This window comes from Rattus norvegicus, chromosome 3 (assembly GCF_036323735.1).
Source record: "Rattus norvegicus strain BN/NHsdMcwi chromosome 3, GRCr8, whole genome shotgun sequence".
In the NCBI taxonomy this organism is placed as follows: Eukaryota; Metazoa; Chordata; class Mammalia; order Rodentia; family Muridae; genus Rattus; species Rattus norvegicus.
Window position 1 is genome coordinate 188638496 of NC_086021.1, and position 15924 is coordinate 188654419.

General features: G+C 53.2%; 1 protein-coding gene across 2 annotated transcripts; it reads right to left on the bottom strand.

Moving 5' to 3' along the window:
- Positions 1 to 4959: 4959 nt before the first annotated feature.
- On the bottom strand, positions 4960 to 14138 carry Eef1a2 (eukaryotic translation elongation factor 1 alpha 2). Of its 2 annotated transcripts, none has more exons than NM_012660.2 (8): positions 13887 to 14138; positions 12398 to 12616; positions 10784 to 10963; positions 9929 to 10225; positions 8304 to 8454; positions 6973 to 7229; positions 5964 to 6198; positions 4960 to 5382 (listed from the first exon to the last, which is right to left on the bottom strand). In NM_012660.2, the coding sequence occupies exons 2-8, from the start codon at positions 12539 to 12541 to the stop codon at positions 5255 to 5257; spliced, it is 1392 nt and encodes a 463-aa protein (NP_036792.2). In that variant the 5' UTR covers positions 12542 to 12616; positions 13887 to 14138; the 3' UTR covers positions 4960 to 5254. The 2 variants fall into 2 exon arrangements, with proteins under 2 accessions (NP_036792.2, XP_063139179.1); XM_063283109.1 differs by lacking the exon at positions 13887 to 14138 and adding an exon at positions 13106 to 13180.
- Between the last annotated feature and the right edge of the window lie 1786 nt (positions 14139 to 15924).

Sequence of the window (15924 nt, forward strand, 5' to 3'; positions counted from 1 at the left end):
TGTGCTTCACAGCTGTGAGCTTAACTCAAGTGGGTTTTGGGGGAGGTCTCTGAACCTCTGTTTCTTTACCAGTAATGGGCATAAGACAATCACATTGCACGATCATGACAGTGGAATGAGATTTGTGAAGTATTGAAATGATGTCTTGCAGAAGAGGTGTTATGTAAGTGTTAAGGTAAAAATAAATGAACCGACTCTGGCTGGCTGGGCACATCTCTGCCAGGCTTTGCCTTCCTCAGCACTCAGGACAAAAAAAAAAAAACAAAACAAAAACAAAAACAAAAACCGAAGCCATCAGTGATGCATGGGGAAAGGAAAACAGTGAAATGGTACCAAAGAGCCAAAATGCCAGATGGTAGCAGCCTCAACCTTCTAGGAGGTGAACTACATACACCCTTCACCCTCACAGATAGTCCTGGGCTGAAGGATCTTCCCACCCAGGATGTTGGCACTTAGAACCAGGCAGGGTGGCAGCCTTTTTTTGGCATCTTTGGTGAGCGAGCTTGTCCCTGCCCCATGAGTCCTTCCCCAAACCCATTATACAAGCCCTGCTTATAGCTGCATAGCCAGCTCCAGCCACACCCCGAGATTCCTCTACACCCCCAGTTCCTTCTGTACTCCCAACTTCTGTTGCGCCCCCAGTCTCTGCTACAGCCCTGGCTATGTTGTACTCCTGCTACACACAGTTTCTACGAAAGTCCCCGACTCCTGATGCACCTTAGTTCCTGTTCCGCCCTCAGATCCTGCTCTATCCCTCGGCTCCTGCTACATTGCTATTTCCAGCCCATCCATTCTGTCCTCTTGTAAGAAGAAGGCTCTTAGGAACTGCAGTCTTCCCGATCCTTGGTACTGTAGCATCTTCCAAAGAACACAGTGAGCCAGTGCCAGGAAGAGGAGGGAACTGTAGCCAGATAGTGGCCAACCCCAACACGGTAGCCAGGACAAAAGCCTCATCCCTGTCCTCCTTCGCCACTTGGGGACAGAGAATGAACAAGTAGGACTTTGTGTTCTCAGTCCATCCTTGTTTCTGGAATTTCCTCCCAAATTCAGAGCCTCCATCTAAACCCTGACTGATTTGGTGGGGCTGAGCTGACCAACACATCAGCAGGAACCACAGCCAATGCCACACCTGAGCAGCTCTCAGCCCCATGCAGCCTCATGCAGCCTCCGTGGCCTGATTGCTGCCCGTGGTCTTTGTAGTCTCCCAGCCAACCCCAATGAGACATCAGGCACAGCAAAGGAAGCCAGAACTGAGTCAGCACTTCCCAGCTCCCCAGACTCCATTTACAGTCCTCACTCACCATCTCTGGGGAATGGATTTTCCTTGCACTAATAAACAGAGTCCAGAAACAAACACCAGGCCCATATGTGTGCCAATACAGTCCTCCTGATCCACACTAGTTTCATACATGACAGAAACAGCTTCCTCAGGGGTGTTTTGGTCTAGCCACCCAGAAGAGTGTGCGTGCCATGCGCGCATACACACACACACACACACACACACACACACACACACACACACACACACACACAGCATATACTGGCAAACAAGCATGATCACACAGGCAGACATATACGCACATGTATGCTACCTCTAACATCTCTGAAACAGTCCTCCAGGTTCTCTGCTACACAGCCCTACATATATGCAGCTCCACACCTAGGATACGTGCACACGGGCCCAGGCCCACACCAAGCACAGATTGGCAAAGCACTAATGCTCACACTGATAATCCCATCCAGAAGCTCCTATGGTTACTACCCACAGCTATCCTCAAAGAAGGTCATCACTATAATTGTGAAACGTCACAGGGTCAAAAGCTACCACAAGGCTCAGTCCTTAAAGGAGGACTCAGAAGCCACCATCCAGACAACAGCCTGTCACCCTCGGGATCCTGGGGAAGGAAAGAAAGGTCTCTCTATAAACGTTACAGGAGGGTGCAGCATTCCTGTGGAGGCCAGGCAAAAGACAAATCATATTTGGCCAACTCAGTAACCCTGAGGGCCATCAATTCTGTCACTCCCTCATGAATCTTTCAGAGGCCTTCAAAGTGTGCAAGGAGGCTGGAGGTCAGCATTGGTGGAGCTTACTGTAAATTATTCACTAACCCAGCATAGGATGGCATTCCCCAGACCTCACCCTACTCCATACATTGTCTTCAGGAATGTGTGTCAAGATGGTGTCCCCTACCCCAGAGGCTGCCGTCATTGTCACCTTCCTAGCCTGGGTCCCTTCAGCCAAACAATAATTCCAACCCTGGAACTATAATCCCTGCCAGGGCTCTAGGCATTCTCAGCTGTGGTGATCCACCATTATTTCACAACCTTCCTGTCTAGTTGTCTACTGTGTACCCTGAGCTGATGGCCTTCAGTCTCCCTGTGTATACTATCTTTCCTCAGTTCCTACTTGCCCTGAGTTCTCTCTGCTCTAAGTTCCTCTCCATCTCAGCCCTGGCCCGGGCCACAGCAGAGGCATGGGATGTGCAATGGCTGCTGTGTGTCATACTTCAAATCAGTGCTGGGCATCCTTCAGGCGAGCAGATGCATTTCTTACCCCTTTATCTTTCAGCTTTGATGTGTGGTCACTGTGTTCTGATGTTCCTTCTGGCCTAAGTGTGGGCAGCTCCTGGAACTCCCCAGAAACCCAGTGGGATGTGGAGAATCAGCCCTTGCCCTCTGAAGAGACATAGGTGGGATGGACATAGGATACACTAACAAAGAGATCAAAGAGAATGTCCTGGCAGTCTCAGAAGTGACCACATGTGTTGGAACCACAGACTACAGACACCAGGAGCTTGCTTGAGATTTCTTTCTCTTCCAGTCTACCATGGAGTTCTGCCCTGAGATAGAATAGACCACAGTAAGGCCCACAACTCCTCAGGCTTCAGATCTAGGAATTGGTGCTTGCCTTTGTCATCACCACAACCCTGAAGAGGGGCCCAAGGCTTGAAGACTCTCCCTAGAGGGTCCTCTAGGGGGCCAGAGCCCAATACACAGGCATCTACCAGTGAGGACCAGAACTGCATCCAGGCATCTTCAGACCTCCAGGGAGTCCTTGGAATGTGTCTACCTGGTGATATACCATGTGTCCCAACACATGCCACTGTGACCAGCTGGCTGGTCAGAACAGGGTCACTCTATAGTGTTTAGGTAGCCAGGGTTCCCAGAGGACACCAAAGTTTGCTATAGCAACCAAGGACAGGAGAATGAGGCAGGGTATGCCTTCGAGGCTTCCTTTAACCCCAGCCAGGGGCTGTCTCTCACATTTGTCCTGTCTTGGTCTAATGAATTTCCTTAGTTTTCCCAATTCTAAGAGGACTAAATATTGAAACAACTTCCTGTGACTGACTCGGTCTACCTGATCCATATTATCAATAATGATGGCCCGGAAAAACCTAGAATTGGCCAGATGTCTGGGAGAAACCTGGTGTCCTTGTATACAGTCATCAGACAAAATACAAGAATTCAAATTACAATTCCAGACAAACAATGAACTCTTTTTTTTTTACTATATCTGTCTCAAATTTTTATATTAAAAAGGATCTGATGTCTCTCTAAAGTTCATATTTGCCTGGGTATCTGTATCTAGTAGCCTTCCCTCAGAGGCCTGACATCCTCAGTTCAAACCCATCCTGTATGGGTCTGTGGGCTGTCAGCACACCCATTGGTAACCACCTTCCCAAACTCATCACTCCCTAGCCATGAAGGTCTTCCTTCCTTCCTCCCTTGCTCCCCCACCGTCATGGGTGTTGAGGTGCCCCTTCTGCTCTGCTGTGTGATTAGGTAGGAGAATTCCTTGGACCAGTGTGGCCATCTCTTTGGATGTCAGAATTGCCCATCGCAGCTGCACTGTGTCTGTCTTCATCTAGCATAGAGGCTGAGTGTACTGAAGGTGTTAGGAGCCTAACAGCAGAAACCTGGAACGGCAGCTATGTGCAAGGACGGGCTCTGAAGATGCACTCGAGAAGGCAGAAGATTATCTGGGTTCTCCATGCATGCTCTCTAAGTACAGACATGGGTGTCCTTATAGGAGACAGATGTCACACTCTAGAAGAGATGAGGGCACATGACCAAGAAGCAGAGACTGCAGTGGTTGGGCCACTAGCTCAGACACGCCAACAAAACCAGGAGGGGAGAGCAGATCTACAGTGGTTTGCCTTCTGCCCAAGGGTGCTGAAGGTCTGCCTCTCAAGTCACACTGTGTTTGGCCATTTGCAGCCGACCTTGGAAACTGACACAAGGGGAACATGTGGGAATATTAGAGACCAGGGAGTTTTACTCTGGCTCTGTGGAGGGACTCCGCTCACCCCACCCAACCTCAACCCTCAATAACAAGAATAGGCTTTGAGAGGACAGGGAGGACAGCTCCCTAGGACAAGAGCGAGTGGAGAGTAGTCCTACCATCTGTCCTGCCTGGCCACTGGAATCATGGCGTGCTCTGGGACAGGTGGATCAATCCCAGCTCACGTGACATGTCATCAGCCTCCTGACTTCTGGGGCTGGTGTTACTGCAATTTAAGAAGTGAGGATCTGGGCCAAGGGAACTAGAATAGACCTGGGGCTGGCTCAGCAGGCTGGAGTGAGAGCAAGATGGACTTCTGTGGGAATCCAGAAACCTAGGGGGAAGTGTGTGCCCACTCGTGGGGAGGAGCTCTCAAGTTTCACGGTTCCTTGTCGGGCTCAGTTTTGGTTCTACTCGGTCTTGCACATCCCACCTAGGTCCTGCACATCTCACCGAGGCACCCCAAAACAGGTCATAGCCATCAAAGCCATTTGGCTTTTCCATCCTCACCTAGCTGGGGATTCCCAGCACCCACGCAGCGGGCCCCATCGCCTACCCATGAAGCTTAGGAGGGCAGTCGTGAGGGCCACCTGGCAGCGGTGAGAGGTGCCAGACTGAACACCTTGGACGACGACGGGACTTTGAGAAATAGGGCCCCAGCAGTAGGCACACACGGCTCTGGGGTCGCTCAGTTTATTGGGAAAACGGGCACTGAGCGTGGTCAGCACTGGCGCGGAAGCCTGGGGTGGGGGCGCTTTTCCTCTTGAAGAATTTCCACTGGACTTTGATGGCGAGCATCCAGTCGCTGACGTAGAGCCTCTTACAAGCGGAGGTGCAGACATGCGCCTGGCGGGGGGGCGGGGCGGAGGGGCCGCGCCTGGGGCGGGGGAGGGGACGGGGCCAGTGCCGGGGGCGGGGCTGGGGGCGCGGCGCGGCGCCGTTGGGGAGGGCCACGCCGCGGGCGCCCGCGCTTCACTTGCCCGCTTTCTGCGCCTTCTGTGCGGACTTGGTGACCTTGCCGGCGCCGCCGCTCTTCTTCTCCACGTTCTTGATGACGCCCACGGCCACAGTCTGCCGCATGTCGCGCACGGCGAAGCGGCCTGTGGGGAGAGATGCGTAAACTGCGGGGGCGCCCAGGATGCAGTGCGCAGGTGCATTGGGCGACCACAGAACAGCTTAATGCCCCTTTAAGCTGTTCTGACCGCCTCAGTGGACCAGAGCCCTGTAGCCCGGAACAGCTGCAAGTACGTGGTTCTAAAGTTAGGGCAAACTAGGCCATCCTGTCGTGAGGGGCCAGGGCATGGGGGAGAAATCACTAGCCTTGCTTTTGACTGCGGAGAAGTTCCTCAAGCGTTCTTCTTCAAAAAAGAAACATCGTGTGTGTGTGTGTGTGTGTGTGTGTGTGTGTGTGTGTGTGTGTGTGTGTGTGTGTGTAATGAGCACCATGGTGTGTGTGGGGGTAATGAGCACCGTGTGTGATGTGTGTAAATGAGCACTGTGTTTGATGTGGTGGTAGTGGGGTGTGTGTGTGTGTGTGTGTGTGTGTGTGTGTCCGTGTGTGTGTGTACTCAGTGAAACCTCTTACTAATTGCTGCATTTCCCTCAGTTTGCCATAGTAAAGAAACTCCTGACACTGCCCGTCAGTACCGCACTAGGTTACACCTTGGATCACCCAGCTCACCGAGGGGTGGGTACTGTGAGAAGCTCTCCACACACATGGGTTTTCCTGGGACCATCTCAACAATGGCGGCATCCCCAGACTTCAGGGACTTGGGATTGTCCTCCAGCTTCTTGCCAGAGCGACGGTCAATCTTCTCCTTTAGCTCGGCAAACTTGCAGGCGATGTGGGCTGTGTGACAGTCGATGACTGGCGAGTAGCCAGCGCTGATTTGCCCAGGGTGGTTCAGGATGATAACCTGAGAGCAGAGTTGAGGTAAGCCGTGAACAAGGTCTCTTGGGACAGGGACAGGGTCATCTCCCGATGCCCATGGTTTTGTGCAAGGAATGCCCAGGCCACAGGGACCCCACTCATACCCTAACATCTTGCTGTGCATGTAGCAGACTATGAGGGACTCAAAAGACAGCTACTTGAAAGGACCGTGACAGAATGGATGCATTGTACAACCAGGACAAAATTGGACCTCAATGATAATGCTTCTATTATATTTCGATAATGCTGTTCTAAAAATTCCTGCCCTGTGAAGAGGTGATGAAAAGGGTTCACTAAAAATAGAGAAAGAAGGAGGCCAACAAGACGGCTTTGTGGGCAAGGATGGTACTTGCTGCTGGGTCTCGAAGACCTGAGTTCAGTCCCTGGGAACCACAAGATGGGAAAAGAGGTTTGATTTTCTGACCTTCACGTGCGTGCACACACACACTAAATAAATAGATCTAATTTTTAAAACAATTAGGAGAAGAAAGTCTACAGTGATACCCCAAGCAGTAAGCTAATAAAAGCCTTTTTGTAGATCAAATATCATGGGGAAGGACTGCCCAGAGAGGCCGCAGTCCTTACCTGCTGGTGACTCTGAGCACCCATTTAGCCTTTGAGCACTGAGTGGCCTTGAGTGAATGGAGAGTCTTCTTCTCCAGTGCCAGGTGAAGGGCCAGCAGACATTGTTCCTTGCTACCCCTGCCCATGTCTCCCCTTCTGAGGAGGAATGCCCACATACCCTAGTGTGACCACCAACCTGAGAGGTGAACTGGGCGGCCTCCTGAGGGGGGTCAGCTTTGCTGTCCCCACAGACATTGCCCCGGCGAATGTCCTTGACAGACACATTCTTCACGTTGAACCCAACATTGTCACCAGGCAGGGCCTCGCTGAGCGCCTCGTGGTGCATTTCCACAGACTTCACCTCTGTGGTGATGTTGACTGGCGCAAAGGTCACCACCATACCAGGACGGAGGATACCGGTCTCCACTCTGCCCACAGGTACAGTCCCAATGCCTGGGCCAAGAGAGGGCACTGTGAGGTGGCGGGCCAGAGGAGGGGTGCAGGGCAAAACATACAAGCAGAGAGCCTGAAAGTACACAGAACTCAGGACTTTCTCCTCTCTGACAGGGCCAAGGGAGATAGCCTCATGGAGCAGATAAGTAGACAGAGGGTCCCTAGACAAGCAGAGGGTGAGACAGAAGAAGGAGAGTCTCCCCTGGCCGGTTCGGGGAATAAGAGTTCCCAGGATTCAAGGATAAGGGACAGGTGGCGTGTGGCCCAGCCAAGCATGGCACTGGGCTTACTCTTTCCCTCACGGGACTCCCTGAGTCCTGCTGTGGCACAGTGGCTCTGCCGCTGTAGAGGCATCTGGCCATAGCACTTCTGACAAGCCTGCTCACAGTAACAGCCTGGCTACCACAGGGATACCTTGATGAGCAAGTGGCTGGGAGAGGAAGCTTCTCCTGGTAGCTTGGGTGTGGGGGCTGGCATTATGGGATGACAGAAAAGCCAGCTGTCAGGCTCTGTGTTGGAGGAAGTGTGAGCGTGATATTCTCATCCCTCTCCCTTTGCTCATCTCATGTTTGGCTTTGGCTTCTGTTGACCCCCGTGACCTTCGTTTCTCATTCCTGGACTAGGACTGCCTCCTGTGAGACAGGCACCCTCCACCCTGCAGGTGAAGTGTAAGTCAGGTCAGTACTCCTCCCATCTTATGGCCCTAGCTTGTGGCTGAGTGGAGGGGGTAGGGAGTGGGAAAGGGATCCTATTGAAGGCTAAATGATGGATGTGTGGAGGTGAGTGGGAAGGGCATCTGTGGAGGTGGGTGGAGGGGTCACTGGAGATGGGTGGAGGGGTCACTGTGGAGGTGAGTGTGAGGGGTGTCTGAGTAGACAGATAGATGGGGTGGATAGATAACACAAGAATCAGGATGGGTGAGTAAACGGATGGGGTGTAGGAGTATATGGTGTAAGGAGAAAGGCAGAGGCAGCCATCTTGGGGATTCCTTGTTGATGTCCTGGTCAAGGTTTGGGGCACAGCGCTCAAGCACCTGCAGGAAGCAGTGAGCTCCGGCACTGAATTCTCACTCACCACCAATCTTGTATACATCCTGCAGCGGTAGACGAAGGGGCTTGTCGGTGGGGCGGGTGGGGGGCAGGATTGTGTCCAGGGCTTCCAGCAGGGACACGCCGCTTGCATTTCCTTCCTTACGCTCTACCTTCCAGCCCTTGAACCATGGCATCTGGGCGGGACCAAAAGGGGAGTTGGGGGGGATAGGTGCCAGTTATCACAGAGCAACTCACCTGACCAAACCCTCAGCCTCAGATCTCCAGGACCTGCCTAAGGTGGCCTGGGAAGGGAGCCTCACTGTTCAAGTTCAGTTGCTTTCTCCTCCTCCCTTCTCTTCTTCCTAGCCTCACAGGGACCCTGAACAAACACAGCTTAGGAAACACAGGAGGGACAAACCAACAAGCAAACGAAAATAATTTCCCCAGACTATGCTGTCATGCTCCCACCATTTACAAATGAGGCCACTCAGACTAGCCTGATTCCCTAATCCCACTGGGACCTGGTCAATTGCAGTCCCAGACAGGGCAAGTACCAGGGGAGTAGGGACCCAAGTCTGGCCAGTGGCCATGTCAGGGATAAAGTCCACCCTCCGCCCCAACCCCAGAAGCTCTGCTCACTACCAAGCTATCTCCAAGTTCAGTGTCTATCACCACCACCACCACCACCACCACCACCACCACCACCACCACCACCACCACAAGGGCCTCTCTGGAGGATGACTTCAAACCCCCCTGACAGAGCTCCTCACGGTCCACCTGCCACAGACGAGAAGTAAATCCACCCAAGGGGCTTGTGGCCTCCTGCCTTAGTATTCATGACCAAGTCCCAAGCACCTCAGGTTAACAGATGGCCCTCAAACTGTGGATGAGCAGACCCCCAGAGCACAATACAGCAGTAGGGCACAGAGGGGTTTCTGCTGATCAGGGGTCTCCAGGGGATCCTAAAGTCCTGATAATCATATGTGAGCAAGAGCAAGATGGAGTAACCCCTGTCTGCCATACTCTGTCCTTATACCACCAGGCACTGGGTCCTCAGCTATCTCCAGAGAACCTGTGCTTGTACCATTTCATTCACTGTGGGCAGCTGCAAAGCTGCCTACAGCTGGGTGCCCCCTTTTCTAGGTCCCAGGCCCTCTCTGAAAAATGTCCTCTTCACTCCCAAGAAAGAGTCCCAAGCCAGAGCTGCAGACTGTTTGAGCTTCAAGCTTCCACACAACCAGCCCAGACACATTCTCCATTCTTCAGGCCAGCCTTTCTTGCTTCCCAGATACCACCCTACTTCAGAAGGATCATGTGGCCTTGCTGATCCTGAATGGTATTCAAACCCAGGGCAGTGGCTTGGGAGAAATAAAAACTGATTTTCCCCCATAGTGCATTCTGGGGCTCAACAGGCAGTGTCTGTAGGGATGGCATGGTGGAACCATCACTTGCCAGAAAGGGGGTCTTATCTTCCTCTTTTGGCCTCATATGGAGGCTGAGATAGAGGACCCCAAATGCAAGTCCCTTACCAGGAGTATCCTCCATCACTAGAGTGCTCACAGGAACCCAGCAAGACCAGAGGGAGCCTGGCCCACCCAGACCTGGAGTCTTGGAGCCCTGGGCTCTTGGGAAGGTCAGCACTGTCCCCACCATACTATCTTCACTCACATTAGGTGAAGGTTCCAGCATGTTGTCACCGTGCCAGCCCGAGATGGGCACGAAGGGCACCGTGGCTGGGTTGTAGCCGATCTTCTTGATGTAGGCGCTGACCTCCTTGACAATCTCATCGTAGCGCTTCTCGCTGTAGGCTGGTTCCGTGGAGTCCATCTTGTTGACACCCACAATGAGCTGTTTCACACCCAGAGTGTAGGCCAGGAGTGCGTGTTCCCGGGTTTGCCCGTTTTTGGAGATGCCCGCCTCAAACTCGCCCACGCCCGCTGCCACGATCAGTACTGCACAGTCGGCCTATCCAACAGGTCAGACACAGTGAGCCCCTGGCCCTGCCTTTGACCTAGCTCTGCTACCCACATAATGAGACCAGGGCAGTTATCCTGGGGTTGGAGATTCGGGGTATCTACCTCAAGGGCAACAGAGGACTCTTCCACCAGGCCCTGAGTCAAAGAGGCCCAGACTGGCCATCAACTCCACTACCAACAGGGTCTAGTCCTTGGATGAGTCATTGATCCTCTCTGGTTTGTCCTCTCTGCCTGTGATTGTCTGACTGCTTTTCTACCCACATGTCACCGTCTCTATTGTGGGCTCTCCTATAAAAATCTGTCTGTGAAGGATATGCCTACATTTCTCCCTCTGTCTGTCTGCTGACCCCAGCAGTGGTGAGGTAACCCTCTTGGCACACCATCTAGCTGACATGAAAGCACTGACTCAGTTCTTGAGGGACTCAGCCTAACGGGATGGAGATGCCATGGGCGGGGCTCTGTCAAGGCAGGAAGTACAAGAGATACTGACACCTCAAGAGAGCTGTTGGGCCCTAAGTCACTGAGCTAGGTGCCCTCCTGCACGCACCTGGGATGTGCCAGTAATCATGTTCTTGATGAAGTCCCGGTGGCCTGGAGCATCAATGATGGTGATGTAGTACTTGGTGGTCTCAAACTTCCAGAGGGAGATGTCGATGGTGATGCCGCGCTCCCGCTCTGCCTTCAGCTTGTCCAGCACCCAGGCATATTTAAAGGAGCCCTTCCCCATCTGGAAGGGTAGGGGCACAACTCAGGATAGGACACAGGACTTTGGGGTCGCATCCACCTACTACGCCTGTCCTGGCCCCAGGGAGCAACCATGAGAGGTTGACAGTTGGCTTAAAGTGCCTCGAACGGAGGACCTCTGTCCCATCTCTCCGGTGCTGTTCCTCAAACCCTGCTGTGCCTCACCTGAGGCCGCCCAGATCAACCAGCCCCACCCTTGCTCCCCTCCTAAATGGCTGTGAACACGCAAGTCCCCCAGCAGAGGGCGTGAGTGTCTGGGAGTTGCCAAACTATCCTTGCCACCTGAGGCTAAGGCTCTACACCCAATTAGAGGTCAATTATCTCATTAGGTTTGGGGCTGTGAAAAACAAAACAAGTCTCAAGTTATTTTTTAAGGGAAATTTTAAACATGAGTAAGTTGCTCAAGGTTTTGAGAAAAGTCTGGTTCCAGATCTTCCTGTAGTGGATGAATTCTTCTAACTCTGAGACATCTCCCCTCCCCAGTTCCACCAAAATAGGAGAAGTAGGAGTAGCCCTACCAAGAGCAAGGCTGGCTGCTTTTTGGAAACTTGTGCCAGGGTCAGACTCCTGGTGAGACTCCTACAGCCTGGACCAGAGCTGTGGTCATCGATGCTCAACTGAACATAGCTCCCTACCAGAATTTCAAATGACATGCTTCTGCATTCCACGGATGATGCCCAGCCTGGAGGGGCTGGCTATTCAGACAGAACCAGACAAAACCCAGCTGGGACCTGACCCAAGTGACCTTCAAACCCTCAAATCCCTCCTACCTCCTCCCCCTAAAATCACACCCTCTAAAAGGTAAAAAGCATCAGGCCTAGACACACAGAATTGTGGCTCAAAGTCCCATATACACACTGGAGCAAGAGCTCTGCATAGATAGTTAATGTCCTCAGGCCTGCCTTAGCTCTTATGCAGGAGCCAGCCCTTCTCAGAATGAGCAGGGGTAGGGGCAGAGAAGAGAATCCAGTTACAATCACTGCTCTTTCGTAGGTCTCAACCAGGAACAGGTTAGCAAGATCCCCCCTACTCCAGGTATCATCCTAGATCAGCAACCCTCCTCAGCTTATCTGGAGAAAGTGGAGCTGGCAAGCCTGCTGCCCATCAATCAACTATTAATAGCATCCTTGAGCCCTGGCTGTTGGAAGACAAGTGAGGGCAGCACCACATTCAGCCCAGTTTCAGTCCTGGGGAGCAAGAGGATAAGGCTTGAAGGGCCCCCTGGCACTGGCCCACCGAGGCCAAGAGTGAAGAGTCTTATAATGGACCTGGGGAGGGCACAAATTCCCCCTCCCTCAGTATGAGACAGATCTAGCAACATTCTCAGGAGACTGCTCTGTTTACCTACCCATATCCCCTTGCACTGAAGGAGGTAAACTGGGCAATGAAAGAAAGCACCAGGCCCCCAGGTCCTCACCTCTGCTGCCTCCTTCTCAAACTTCTCGATGGTCCGCTTGTCGATGCCGCCACATTTGTAGATGAGATGGCCTGTCGTGGTAGACTTGCCTGAGTCCACGTGGCCAATGACCACAATGTTGATGTGTGTCTTCTCCTTGCCCATTCTGCCTGAGTGAGGGACGGGCTGGCACTGTGGGGGCTCTGGCTCTGGGTTGAGGGTATTTGCTGGGCAGGAACTCTGTGGGGCCAGGGACAAGAGAAACAGGTGACTAGGGGGCCCTAAGAGAGCCCAGCAGAGATACCCACACCATTGCATTGTTTGGGAGCTCTTTTCCTGACCCAGTCTTCACCTGAGCCTGGATAGGGAAGAATGACACCCTCCACCCCCAAACCCTTGTCCTAAACGTGTCCAGACACATTGCATTCATAAGTCACCTGTTTCTCTACCCTATACCTTAACCCAAATGGTTCGTTAGTGTGTAAGTGTTTGGAGAGTTGATTTGGAGGAAAGTTCCTTAAGGAAGGGTTAATCCTGTCTGGACATCACAGAGCAGCAGACTGAGTGAGCCCCTGGAGCAGCCAGGAGCCCTGTGATGAGTCACTGTGCCCAGCTCTACAGTGCGCTGTCCTCCCTGTCCTCGATGCCTCCACCCCCCTCCTTCACACACACACACACACACACACACACACACACACACACACACCCCAGGGATGGACACTGCCCTACCCCCATCTGCTGCCACCATGAAGAGAAGGCCAGCACTCCTCAGCCCCTCCTCAGGCAAGGGCGCCATCTTCCTCCCTCTGCCCACAGGCTGGCTGAGGAGACAGCTGGATGGTGCCCAGGCATAGGCCCAGAATAGCTCAGGCCCTCCCCACAGGCAGGGGGCAGCCATCAGGGCCGAGAGGTAAGTGCCCTGTTCTAGCCAGAAGAATAAAAATCCCACCTGGCCCAGCTAAGCAAGTGCCCTCAGAGATGCCCCGACCCTCTCCCCTACCATCTGGTCCAGGCCCTGGGTCTTAGTACCTGCGCATCTTAGAGGTCAACCAAGAATCTCGGGCCTGGTGGGATGGGGGTGCATCCTAGGGTGGTAGCCACCGTAGAACGTGAATAGGGGTCCTCAGGTTTCACTACCATCACCACCCCCCGCCCTACTCTGACAAATCACGAACATCCTCAGAGCCCCAAACCACCATGCCAGCACCTGCAACGATCGGCCTCGCAGAACCCCCGGCAAGCCCCAAGGTCACAGTGACAGCATGATGATTTCAGGAGAAACATCCCCCTCCCTAACCCCTGTCACCAAGTATACAATCACCTAAGGGACTTACTACCCGACTGCCACGGGGACCCCACCATGCCCTGTCTAGAGACACCCCCTCCCAGCCCAGAGGTGCAGCCCAGCTAGGTGCCGCATGTCCCCCTCTACCTCAGGACGGGTTCACAGGAAGGCGAACCCTGGTTGGAAACCTAATCAAGGGTCTCAGACCGGGTTGTGCGTCCTTACCCAGAGCCGAGGTCTCAGTCAGAGGGACTGGTGGCGCTGGCGCCGGCGGTTTTATCTCTCTAGGAGGGGGTCCACCTATTGACGGTGCCGGCGCAATGCACTGCGCCCCTGCAGTACGGCAATGCGGTACCGGAGGGGGGAGGCGGGCGCCGGGAGGCTGGCAGATGGGGTGCGAACGATGCGCGGACGCAGGGGCCGCGCACCCACGGACGCCGGCCGGCGTAACGAGGATCCGAGAGGACGCAGCTGCAGAGATGTACCCGAGCGAGGGAGAGAACCACCGAGCGAGAGCACAGACCAGGAGAGAAAAACAGGCAAAAGGGCGGTGCAGCGCTCAGAGGTGGGGGCAGGGAAACAGAGCCAGGAAAGGAGGGGCAGGGATGGAGAGAGGCGAAAGAAGCAGTAGAAAGAACTGGAGTAGCAGAGACAGTGGTTGCTTGAAAGCAGGGGGAAAAAAAGGTACATCCAACATAAAAATGTCCCCAGGAAAATGGAACACAAAACAGGGAACCAGCAAGTAGACCCAGGAGAAGAGGTCCAAGCCTAGGTCAAGATCCCTGCAAGCCCTGATTGTGGCCATCCATTGCTGGCCCTGCTCATGGTTGAGTCCCAATGAACATGAAGCTCAATTTCCAGAGGTTTTCCATGATGCCCTACCCCCGGGACAGGTGCTTATTTCACATAGACCCTACATGACAGGTCCTTGAGGCCATCAGCAAGTCTAGCCCGGATCCAACCTTCTTAGGAAGCTCTGGAAAGAGGTTTTTTATACCTATTCCCTTAGGTATAGGGAATTTATGAAACCCATTCTCAAAGTCAAGGCATACTCCTGATTGCATTTCTGGTCAGACGGTCTTAGCTAAGGCCACTAAGAACATCCAGAGTTCAGACCCCCCCAAACTCCTTCAGGCCCCATGGGTAGGAACTAGAGAGCCCCTGAGGTTTCTAGGAAGATTAGGATATCCAAAACTGGCCTTAAGGGGGTTGTGGCCACCATGTGTCGTCACCAAGGACTTCTTCAGAGATGCCTATCATTTGACCCAGACATTCCTGTTTTCCAATGCTGCCACCTGTCCCTACCCACCCAATCTTTGTCATTGCAGGTAGGAAGCAGGTAGGAAGAAGGTAGGAAGCAAAGGTTCCTTGAGTATGCTGAATAACAGCAGGCCTGTGCCTATCTAGACATAGAAGACCGGGGTCAGGGCCCAGCACCAACTACTGAGGCAGCCCCCGTGAGGGGCCCTGGAGATGGGTGACCAATTAGGGCAGCTATCAGCTATGAGGAGAGAGTAAGGTGAAGCCTGAGGGTCTGTCTGGCAGAGGGCAGGCAGAGACTAGGCAGGCCTCTCGGATGACCTGGCAATTTTGAAGACTGCTGAGGCCGTCGACTGGGAGCCAGGAATTAAAAATAAATGCCGGGCAAGATATTAGCATTTACCCCACCCACTTGTCCGACTCATCTGTCCCCGGAATGCCTTCCTTCTTACACAGAGACGACCAGGCCTGGTTTAAGATTCAGGAGGCAGAGTGGGCTCAATAAAGAGATCCATCACCCAGAATCTTTGTGACTAGCTACCTTCCCTTTAGTTTTGGAGTCTTCTTCAGACACCCTTTCTCTACATAGTCTCTCTCTGTGTACGGCAGGGAGGCAGAGCCAGCAAGACCCAAGGCCAGGAGTTTACCCATCTAGAGGACTGACCCTTGATGACCAGAGGTCATGTTCTGCCTGAAACACCTATACGTTGACCTAGGGGAGGCAGGCCAAAAATACCTCCCTGTCATTGGGATATACGTTGCCTTCACTGCAAATCCCTGAAGGCTTTGTCGGTATGAGAGACCCTGGGAATATGCAGAAAGCAAATCTTTAAGAGGTATCACTGTTGATCAATAACATTCTCAGCCCACTGATAGCCTTGTGGCCAGCAGTTCCCAGGAGCCACTAACCCAGCAGGGCTAAGTAATGGCCAGATACCCAGTAGCCCCAGCAGCAGAGCCTGCACGTATCTCCCAAGTTCGGTGTTGGGACTGAATCTTCAGG

Excerpts from the sequence above, each read along its gene's own strand:
- Eef1a2 (XM_063283109.1), bottom strand. Across the intron at positions 10,226-10,783 it reads TGATTACTGGCACATCCCAG|GCCGACTGTGCAGTACTGAT; the intron begins GTGCGTGCAGGA and ends CCTGTTGGATAG. Across the intron at positions 5,383-5,963 it reads CTCACAGTACCCACCCCTCG|GCCGCTTCGCCGTGCGCGAC; the intron begins GTGAGCTGGGTG and ends CTCTCCCCACAG.